The sequence below is a fragment of the Rhagoletis zephyria genome, unplaced genomic scaffold, assembly GCF_001687245.7.
Source record: "Rhagoletis zephyria isolate East Lansing unplaced genomic scaffold, Rhagoletis_zephyria_1.1 Rzeph_scaffold_02093, whole genome shotgun sequence".
Taxonomy (NCBI): domain Eukaryota; kingdom Metazoa; phylum Arthropoda; class Insecta; order Diptera; family Tephritidae; genus Rhagoletis; species Rhagoletis zephyria.
The window spans coordinates 27,965-39,737 of record NW_016159177.1 but is presented as its reverse complement, the minus strand read 5'-3'; the positions used below and the strand labels follow the sequence as shown (position 1 = coordinate 39,737).

The window sequence follows — 11,773 nt, the reverse complement described above, 5'->3', positions numbered from 1 at the left end:
AATAAATATTGTAGTATATCTTCAATAAAATACTCGTACAATAGTAAACGTAACTACTTGTGCAACATGTTTATTTAAAGCTTATACTGGCGATTTTCCATAGATTCAAGTACATGCATATGCACATAGTTTAGTATTATATTTATACAATAAGTGCACTCGTTTCTGCTTAATCTATAATACAAATGTATATCAATTTTGGCAAGCATTAAACAGTATTTTCTGCCTAATGAATCACATATCTGTTCAACTGAGAAAATTCTTCTTGACCTTGGCCCAGCAACCCGTGCCCATCGAATTACTCTCATTCGCGAGATTCTTATTGTATTGTTCACGAAGCAGGGGATCCGACGGGCCCCAATTACGTACAGGTCGGAAGGCACCACGAACTTTCTCATTTACACTTTCGCCAGGTTGGCGCACGATCGCCACTATGGCCCATAATGGAACTTGTATTACACCCAGGGCAGTAATTGTCCAGCCAAGCGCTAAGGAAATAAATTTATGAAATATTTTGTTTTAGATTAAAGTGCACTTTAAAGCCTGATTAGGGCAACTTAACTTAACTTAACGGAACGTAAAACTTAGAGAATCAAAATGAAGCAGATTTCGACGTGGCCTTAAGTTATGTTAAGTTTCGGCTGTTCAATTTTAAGCAACATCCATTTAACAGAATTTTTAAGTGAGAGCCGTAAGTTATGTTAAGTTGCCATAATCAGACCATAAGTAAATTCGCTTACCATAAGCCCAATTCGGATATTCAACATTGTTGTAGGTGAGTGATTGGTATGTAGCGAAGAAGTAAATCAGAATCAACGTCATTATTCCGGGTGTGATGAACGCCCAACAAAAACGCCAGTATCGACTCACTTTGTGGCCAATCATAAATTCTATATCCTTACAAAGTCGATCCACTCCATAAATCCAACCCAGAACATAGAGCTCCAATATGCCCAGTATTAATGCAATCATTGAAGCGCCGTAAAAATCGACTAAAGTCAAAATAAATTGACCTCCCTGGAAAGGAATATGTATGTACTTATGTATGTATGTATGTACACTGCTGCTCAGCCGAATAAGTTCAACACTAGTGATAAATCCCGAAAATCAAGTGCGCCTTATGCCGGTTCCTCATTTGATTAAGAATGAATAAATATTCTGATATTACAATAAGGAATAGCGCTACTTAAGTTTTTTTTTTTTTTAGGTAATAAGTGCCCTCATTCGAGTCTCTGAATTTTTTATATGTATATGTAAATGAGTCCAACTTCGATAAGTGCAAGAAACTTTATGAACTATTTATTCCAAAAAATAAGTTTGCATTGGACGTCAAAATGTGGAGAAGACGAGCGAATGGTAAAATTTTCAAAAACTTGTTTGCTTCACTTGACGAAAGCGTAATTTCGATATTCAGTTGCAATATATGTACATGTATTTGTAAGATATTTCTTATTTATCTGATTTTATCTTTTAATTGTCAATTAAAATGCTTTCGAATACGTGACCGATATTGAGTATTTTGGCTGTTTTAACAGTTTCGACAGCAAAGCAAGAAAGTCCATTTTCAACACTCAAACGGAGAAATAGCTTATGAAAATATTTGTTTCTAAATCCTGTATGTGCTTGTGGTTTGATTAGGTATATTTTTATATACAATGCGTACGTTGGGTATTTTGAAAAGTAATATCACAAAAAAAGAATACCGCCGTCTCTGGCGGGGAGAGAGTCGCAAACCCCTCTCCCCCGTAAATCCGTCACTCTTATATGGCATGATTCGTTGCAACTTGTGGGTCTGGTGCATCTACTATAATATCCGGAAGATGTTTCAGTAAATTCGCCGTTAAAGCCCGTTCAATTCATAACATAACCCAAAACAATAACATTAGGCTATTATTAGTTGTTTTTAGCGTTTTAAATTGAGAACGTAAAATTATACAATGTATTCGGCTTTCAAATGCATTATTTTTTTACCGATGCGCAGAAAAGTAAGTACCAGGGATGTTGCGCATATTTGCACTCGCGTTCGTTTACGAATGATTCTCATCATTTTACACATTCGCATTCGACATTCGCATTCGCATCAAATGATATGAATGTTTTTCGAATGCGAATGTGTACATAGGCAGAGAGTTCACTATAATATTGTTGAAATCGCTCAAAGTCTGTTTAACCAGGGTGCGAACAATAACCGGCGTTTAGCTTCAGGCACTAAACGGTTAAATAGTATATCAAGCAACATTGATGGGCCTTCAACAAGTACTGCTAAAAGTCGAGGCCTCGGATGTATAATCTGGAGACATTAAAAAATGTGAAATTAAAGCTCAATTGAAGGCCTGTCTTAAAGAAAAACGAGCTCATCTCTGTGAAAATCTTATCGAATAGTGGAAAACCAAACTAAAATACGATAAATTGACAGCGTTCCAAGTGAGCAATTGTTCAGTGCAGCCGGCCTTATATACGAGCCTATAAGAAATCGCCTCATGGGCGAAAAGGCAGAAAATTACTTTTTTTAATATTATATGAACTTTGACTACTAGATTAAAACACTGTACATGCAGGTTAAGTATGCGTTCAATGTTCTACTACATAATTTACAAAATTTTTAATTAATAAAAACGATGACTTAAGTTGATTATAGCTTTTTTAATGATATTCCTAATATTCGCATTCGCATTCGCACTCGCGAATGTGAAAAATATGGCATTCGAAACATCCCTGTTAAGTACATTTCGATGGCTGAGTGGAAGATCGATCTATATCGGTAGCCAGTTCAAAAACGCCCTATCACAGAAAATTTTTCAAGAACGCCCTACTTCAGAATTTGATTGAAAACGCCCTGTCCCAGAATTTCGTTGAGAACGCCCTATCTCAGCTTATTCAATATGCAAAGTCTGTGATTTTGTAGGACGTTGTGACTAGTATTTGTTTATTTGTGTCATCAAAGTATCAATTAGCTTAGCGATGCGCAGTTTGCTATTTATTTACGTTTTAGATTTCTCTTTAACCAAAAGCTGATTGCACTGAACTTATTTTGCTGAACGGTTAAATTATAATTTTTCGCCAATGTAGTAATTTTTGGCGTTGTTTGTTAGTGAATTGAAGGGGCTTTAACATTGAATTTACAAAAAGAACATGCGAACCATCTAGTAAATGCGCATTTGAAGAGAGTTATAATTTAAAATCATGTTGAACCTATTCTGCGAATGGCAGTATGTGTTATACTTTTTTCCTAAAGGCATCTAGACACGATCAAGTCGGTTTAAAATTTTCTCAAATGTTTTTGTGTGACATATTTGCTTTGGCAGCTAAGACGGATTTTACGAAATTGCATTAAGAATGTTGTTGTTGTAAAAGCCACATAGGAAACATAACAACTAGCAACATTGCTAACATTTTTAAAACTAAATTCACTACAATTTTCAAGAGTAAAGAAGCTGTTTAAAAGTGTTCCCATACGGCCTTAAATGAATTAATGGACCAAACCATGAAATGTAGAGTTAAGTTGTCCACGAGGAGTGTCCTCAAACAAGAAACCGATACCTAAAAATTTTTTATTTTTTTAAGTTTTCTTTAAACAAGGTGTTGACATACCTATTTACATGAACATTTCACTAGTACATTGAAAAATATTGGAAACAATTTGAGCCGATGTAATCATGTCTTTTTGCCTTAAAAACCATATTTATTTCGTTTTCTTACCGGTGTGACGTAGGCCAATCCAATAAAGAAACTTATTATAGATATAGCCAAAGCACAGTGCCACTGCTTAATATGTGGAAAACTGTCGCGTATCGCTGTAACTGTGCACGACGTCATTGCAATATTTGAGCCAATGCCAAGGATAAAAAGCATAAGGAAGAACAAGACCGAAAATATTTGTGGCAAAGTTTTGAACTTGGAAATCGCATCTGGATATGAAATGAACGCCAAGCCTGTGCCACCCTTCACCACGGTGCCGATGTCATCAGTTCCGATTTCGTAAGCCAAATTGCCCAGAATGCCAAATATGGTGAAACCCGAAATTAGCGAAGTGAAAGTGTCCAGAGTGGTCACAATCATTGCGTCCCGGTGAATGTTGTGTTCGAACTTATTGTAGGATGCGTACATGATTATGTTGCCGAAGCAGACTGAGAGTGAGTAGAAGCATTGTGTGACTGCCGCGTACCACACCTGAAACCATAATTTTCTATTATTTATTGCCCATACACATTAAGTGGAGGAAAATATTGTTACCTTAATTCACAAAGGCCCTAACCAACACATTTTCGAAATTGTGTTTTCCAAATATTTTGGTAAGATATATAAGTACAACTTCACTAAAACTTTTAAAGTGTTAGTACAAAAAACAACGCACCCACCAGACAATTTTTGTTGCCGGAAATAAGAAAACTTGTCGCCTTCAGCAACAAATTTATTGCCGGCAATCGGCCGGTATCGATTTCTTATTACCAGTCGCTCTAAAACGTCCGCCGCAGGCAACTCGCCTGGGCGAGTCGTTTTCTTATTACCGAAATGAGTCGTTTTATTATTGCTACAGGCGATATTTGAATAATAATTTCTTGCAACAATTTTATTCTTTTTTAATATTTCATTTGTTTTTGAAAACAAACTTATAATTTGATAACGAAATTAATTACTCTTGTCGCTATGGAGTATGTTACCGCATAAGTTGCGGCATAACTCACAGGTGGTCCCATACTAATTTGGTTTAGATCCGATCATTAGATCATGAAGAAATTATCGATAATGTTAAATTTTTATATGAGAATTGAAGTCGATTGTGTTCTTTTCTTAAAAATGACTTGTTAATTTTTTTTTTATAATGTTTTTTGTTGTTGTTGGTTATTTGTGAATTAAGGTAACTGTATGTATGTATATACATACATACATATACATACATACATTTGTACGTATGTACAAGTCAATAAACAATACAATTTGAGTAAAAACAATACACTTACCTTAGGATCCAGTATTTTTCCCCAATTGGGTTTAATGAAATAGATTATACCATCTACGGAACCGGGTAATGTTACGGCCCGTACTAACAAAACTGCCATTATCAAATAAGGAAAGAGCGCCAAAAAGTATGAAGCTTTGCCGGAACTTTTTACGCCCCTTCTAATGACCATAAATATAGTTGTCCAAGATACCAAGAGACCCAACACTAGTTCCCAGTTCGGCAAACCGATCCCGTCATCGATGTTTATTTTCTCCCTCAACACATTTTTGCTGTGAAAGTTCAATCAGAATTAACTTAAACAAATAAAATTGGCCATTATTACATCCCACAACCTTTAAAGCAAATACACTTAGCAGAGGCAATAACGTAAAACTTACACAAAATATAATTGCGAACTCGAAATAACCCGATCCTCATTTTGCTTTGTTAGATTACCGTAAACCAAGCTCCAGTTTCCACCGGACACCTTAAGCGCTTTAGAATCTAGGAACTTGTCATCTCCAAGCCAACTACGTGGCGCTGAATCAATACAATTCGCTCCCCACTCCGATCGACAGTAGGACCAGGGCAGCGGATCACGGAATGATTGCACCAAGTAGTATGCGATTAGCGCACAAATACACTCGTAATAAGTAGCCAGTAAATATACCATGAAAGCTTGACCTAAACCAATACCTTAAAATTTTTGAAGATGTAGATGAAATGTAAAAAAGCATTATGTGTAGCATTTGTATGTATGTATATATGTTTACCTATGCACATTAAAGTGGTCCAAAAATGTATGTATGTATGTAAAAAAATAAGGTCGGTTTTTTAATGCCGGCGCCCCCTAGGATTGTTCTATATCGAAAAAAATATACCCCTATATTATTTTATACTTTAGAGCTCTAATTTTCCATCCTTTAAGCTGATGTATTATATTTTTCAACTTATCTTATCAACTAATAAAAACAAATACAAAATAAAAATTCATGAAAATTTCTCATTAATCTAAATTTAAATGCTTGTGCGCCAAATACTATTTTCCCAATTGTCACTTATACAACACCAATGCAAAGGAAACATACTATGTCTATTCCAGAGATGGTCACGGGCCGGGGCTTAAGGCAAGCGGCACCAGTGTTGCCATTTTGGTGTCTCTGGAGCTAGATTTAGCTCTTTATTTTTCTATTAAGCTCCGAAAATCCTAGCTCTTTTCAAATTTATGTAGCACTTTATACTTTTTTAGCTCCAGAAAGTTTTAGTTGTATTTGGTATAATAAGCCAAAACTTAAGCGTTGATAAAATGGAAAATTTCGAGATGCAGTGTATCCACCATAAACACTGGATCTGGGTAAAAGAATTCAAAAATTAATTTAAAAAAAATCCTTTCTATGACAGCGCGGATTTTGTTTTACCCTACTAATTTTACCTTTAAGGAGAGCTGGAAGTAAAACTTTCCAGAAAAATTTTGCGAAAAAATTATTCAATTCAAATATCTGAAATCAAAGACTTTAACAGTTTGTAAAGTATTTTTAGTTCACTGTTATAATTTCCATACCAACGAATTGGAAATATATGCACCTTATTTTTGTTTTAAAAGATTTTTTAACACTTAAACTTATAAAATTCGTTGTTTTTATTAAAATTTCCGAAAATGTAAAAACAACCTTACGTCAATAAATGCTCATCCTTAACAAAAATATTTAGCTCTTCATTTTAGCTACTATTAGTATTATTTGCTCTTTTTTCGACCGTTTTAGCTCCAAACATAAATACGCCACAATACAATTTTGAACCCCCTTTTTTGAGGGCACCGTTCTCTTGAAGGGATATAACTTCCTCTAATCCAGAAATGTTAACCCCACTATACAGGGGGCGTGGCATCTGACATAGACTAAAATGTGAAAACTGATCTATCTCTTAAACCAATCACGCTGATACTTGGCACGGATGCATAAATTGTAAATACCCTACTTACAGCGAAAAATTATAGGTATTGCAAAAGGTTGGCGTGGCACCTCCCATACAAACTGAAATTGTCAATCGCTTATCTCTGGAACCGCTTTTGCTAACATCCTGAAGTTTGAAACAGCTACATATGTTAACAATACCGTCCTTATGGCGAAAAGTGGTAGGTTTTGGAAAAGTGGGCGTGGCATCTTCCATACAAACCAAATTTCAAATATCGCTTATCTATGGAACCGCTTTTGCTAACGTACTTATGGCGAAAAGTGGTTTGTATTGGAAAGGGGGATGGGGCACCTCCCATACAAAATACATATTCCATATCGCTTATCTCTGAAACTACTTATGATAAGGTTATGGATACACCTACATCTACAAATCAGAAAATGGCAAGAATAATTCAATTGGGAAGAATTTTCTCCCAGATTTCAAAATCGCATTGAATGATTGTTATTTTATGGAAAGGTTTTTAAAAGGNACTTATAAAATTCGTTGTTTTTATTAAAATTTCCGAAAATGTAAAAACAACCTTACGTCAATAAATGCTCATCCTTAACAAAAATATTTAGCTCTTCATTTTAGCTACTATTAGTATTATTTGCTCTTTTTTCGACCGTTTTAGCTCCAAACATAAATACGCCACAATACAATTTTGAACCCCCTTTTTTGAGGGCACCGTTCTCTTGAAGGGATATAACTTCCTCTAATCCAGAAATGTTAACCCCACTATACAGGGGGCGTGGCATCTGACATAGACTAAAATGTGAAAACTGATCTATCTCTTAAACCAATCACGCTGATACTTGGCACGGATGCATAAATTGTAAATACCCTACTTACAGCGAAAAATTATAGGTATTGCAAAAGGTTGGCGTGGCACCTCCCATACAAACTGAAATTGTCAATCGCTTATCTCTGGAACCGCTTTTGCTAACATCCTGAAGTTTGAAACAGCTACATATGTTAACAATACCGTCCTTATGGCGAAAAGTGGTAGGTTTTGGAAAAGTGGGCGTGGCATCTTCCATACAAACCAAATTTCAAATATCGTTTATCTATGGAACCGCTTTTGCTAACGTACTTATGGCGAAAAGTGGTTTGTATTGGAAAGGGGGATGGGGCACCTCCCATACAAAATACATATTCCATATCGCTTATCTCTGAAACTACTTATGATAAGGTTATGGATACACCTACATCTACAAATCAGAAAATGGCAAGAATAATTCAATTGGGAAGAATTTTCTCCCAGATTTCAAAATCGCATTGAATGATTGTTATTTTATGGAAAGGTTTTTAAAAGGATTTTTCTTCCGATAGGGGGCTCAGGGATTGAGAGCTATCCTATATAATCCTATTTATGGTCACATATGCTTCATCTTTTGAATACTTGGTACCCAAACGTGTGATGCTAAAATATCTCAAGAAATATCGATATTAACGATTTTGTGCTCCAAAACTTTTTTGTAGGAAATTGCAAGTCCTACAAGTTTGTTATTTATATTTTTTCTGTAGCTCTTGTTATTTTCGAGATAGGGGCAAAAAACGAGAATTTCATGAAAACATTGGGTCTAGTGACCGGTACTACCTCGCCGGGGGAAGTTAGGATTACACCGCAATGGACATTTTTGTAGAGCATTTAATTCTGAAGAAAACCCATCATTTACCAAGAGTATACCATAAAAGGCCTCTGAGCTGTAGACTTTTTAAGAAAACAACTCAAAGTTTACGAGTATTTTATATGAGAAATCTTTGCACGCCTTGTGCGAGTATTTAATGCTAATAAAAAGGGTTCAAATTTTCAGGGAGCTTTTTTTGGTGTTTTCTACAATATTTCGAGGTAGGAGTGAAAAAAACAATTGTCGCAAACAAAAACGTCGCCCTACTAGGGCAGTATGGGTCAATACATTAGGAACCCCATTTCAATGTGATATTGTTTGCCACTCAAGTTTATTTACTTATTTTTAGAAATTTTCACTACAAAAAATAAAAACAGTTCATTCCCTAACAAAACCCTTTATAAACCCAAGTTTAAAACTGTGTAAAAAAAAACTATACAAAAATTCAACAAATTTTCACCCAAATTTCAAACTTTTTTCTCGGAAGTGTTTTAATTTTTTTCGTATCATTAAATTTTAGTCTAATAATGTGCAAGTTTCAATTGTTTCAAATGACACCCAGATGACCTTGAAGAATCGAGGAACACCCATACTCGGATTTAGCGACAAATTTTTATTCTTATTTTTATTGAATAAATTTTTTTTTCCTATTTGCCCCTCAAATGACCTCGAACCTGAGTTTAACGGACCTCAGATTGGGATTCAACGAGTCTTAAACCTCACTTGTACGAATTTTCAGGTTTATTTAATGAATTTTTCCCTAACTGACCTTCAAATTATCTCGAACTTGACGTGATGGAGGTTAACAGACCTCGGATTCGCCTTCAGAGCGTCGAAAAACATAGGGGTATAGAGGTTTGGTTCAATATACCGAACCTTTTTTTTGTAAACCTGTGCTATCGTTGATTTTTAGAATTTTTTTCACCGAAAGTGTTGCGGGTTTCTTCCATATAAAAATAAATTTAAAAAAATCAATGGTATTTGCTAGCCACTTGAAACTGAGAAAAAAATTTGAAATATGGGTGAACATTTTTTTATTTTATTTTTTTAGTTTTCTGCGAAGTCTTATTTTTGGGCTTAACTATTTTTTTTAGAGCATGGACTGTATTTTAATTTAAAATTAAAAAAAAAATTATAACTAAACATAAGTGACAAACAATATCACTTTGAAATGGGGTTGCTATAGATATGACCGATTCTAGATAAGAAAAGAATTGTTAATTACCCGTTGAATATGAAAAAAAATATATATCAGATCTATCCGGGAATACAATAAATTTGTAAGAGCACGATTGGAATTAGTTATATTATAATTGAGCGCTTTACTTTGAAAGTGGCATAAGTCACTTCATAAATCTTTTACTTAAATGACCGGTTACTTGTATCTGCACGCGTCGGTTATTCGTTTAACTTCATCAACCAGAGGTTTTGTCATTGGTTTAAGACGATAGAAAGATTTACAGATGCATTCGGTTACAAGTAGCCGGTTATTTAAGCACAAGAGGTATGAAGTGACTTATGCCACTTTCAAAATAAACGACTCAATTAAAAAGCGACAAAGTTTTGTATATTAAAAGAGCATACCAGTAAGATAACAATAATGATGATGATGTTCTGGTAACATGCGATTCTATAACAAATAAAAATATTATGGAAAACGGTTTGGGTTAACAATGGTTGCACTTCAAAATTAGATAAATTAAATTTTGTTTACAAGCTACTTTGAACACTTTCAATGGGAAATTTACACTAAATACAGCCCTGCAGATGAGCAATTGATGAATGTGTAGTGCAAACTTATTCATACCCGTACATATATGTACATACATAAATATGTATGTCTTCAAACACATGCATAAATCATTTGAAATGGAATTAATTGAAATTCTCAGTGTCTTATTGTCTTCAACTTTAAAAGTGAGCAGATCTGTTCATTTAAAAAATGTCGGAAAAAGCATTGTATGCACCATGTATGTATGTATGTATTACGGATGTTGCGAATGTGGAATTTTAGACATCCGCAGATGCGAATGCGGATGNGATGTATGTATGCATGTATGTATTAGGGATGTTGCGAATGTGGAATTTTAGACATCCGCAGATGCGAATGCGGATGCGAATGCGGATGTAATGTATTTTTAAGAAATAATTTAGGTGGGCTAAGAAATGGAAAGGTTAATCATTTTTAATAATCTGCCTTATCCTGAGTTTTGCCCGAACAAAAATTCACTCGAAAATTTGTATTCCGCCCATATTAAATATGTACTTGAAAACCAAAAGTGAAAAGTGAACCGGTTCGGGGAAAATTAAGCTCATGATAAGACTGAATGTTTTTTTAGTACTTGAATTTAAAAATTGGAACATTGTACCTAATAAAAACTTTTTGAAGGGTCGTAAATCAAACCTGCGCCACTATATAATTACTCGCTCGAGGCGACAAACTTGAAAAACTTGAAACTTGGCAAAATTGTAAATTCTTTTCGATTGACACTGCACCAGTTGAGAGGACTTTCAGTTATATTTATTTATTTTTATTGCGGTGCAAGAATTACTTTTTGAGAATTTCATCGAGGCTGCAAATGTCGGATGCATCCTCCTGACTTTCATCTTCACAATCTAGCATCATGGCACAATCGTTGTTTAAACATGGTTTTTTTCGAAAGAATTCTTCATTCTCATTCTTTAGGTTGTTTCGGAATTTGTCACTTCATCAGCGTTTTTCGATTTTAGTTTTTATAACTAATTTTTAATGCTTTCTTCTGTGACTGGTTAGATATACGTCTGTGCACTTGCACAATATTCCAGGGACCGAAAATAACAGTTGTTTTTAGAGTTAAATTTGGTCTAATATTTTTTATTCCGAAATAAATGTCCTATCCGGATAATAAAGAAATTGCTTATCCAAATTAAACAAATTTGGTATGATATNCGAAAATAACAGTTGTTTTTCGAGTTAAATTTGGTCTAATATTTTTTATTCCGAAATAAATGTCCTATCCGNGTTTTTAGAGTTAAATTTGGTCTAATATTTTTTATTCCGAAATAAATGTCCTATCCGGATAATAAAGAAATTGCTTATCCAAATTAAACAAATTTGGTATGATATGAAAGGGGACTGAAATAGCTTTTAACCAGAAATAACGAATGAAGGTTACCACCTCTATTTATATTTTTTTATAACTTAATACTAAAGAAATTCATGTACCTGACCCAATGTTTGTTCTATGGTAATTAATTAACATTT

General features: G+C 34.4%; 1 protein-coding gene across 3 annotated transcripts in view; it reads right to left on the bottom strand.

Moving 5' to 3' along the window:
- Positions 1 to 54: 54 nt before the first annotated feature.
- Positions 55 to 11,773, bottom strand: part of LOC108365987 (sodium-dependent nutrient amino acid transporter 1) — a 33,689-nt gene continuing 21,970 nt past the window's right edge. For 2 of the 3 annotated variants that reach the window (XM_017620233.1, XM_017620234.1), the window contains exons 3-7: positions 5,341 to 5,638; positions 4,962 to 5,232; positions 3,700 to 4,170; positions 741 to 1,017; positions 57 to 488 (exon numbers count right to left, since the gene is read on the bottom strand). In XM_017620233.1, coding sequence (XP_017475722.1) covers positions 247 to 488; positions 741 to 1,017; positions 3,700 to 4,170; positions 4,962 to 5,232; positions 5,341 to 5,638 — 1,559 coding nt within the window. In that variant the 3' untranslated portion in view covers positions 57 to 246. Of the gene's footprint in view, positions 489 to 740; positions 1,018 to 3,699; positions 4,171 to 4,961; positions 5,233 to 5,340; positions 5,639 to 11,773 lie in introns of all 3 variants that reach the window. The other variant, XM_017620232.1, reaches the window with a different exon arrangement.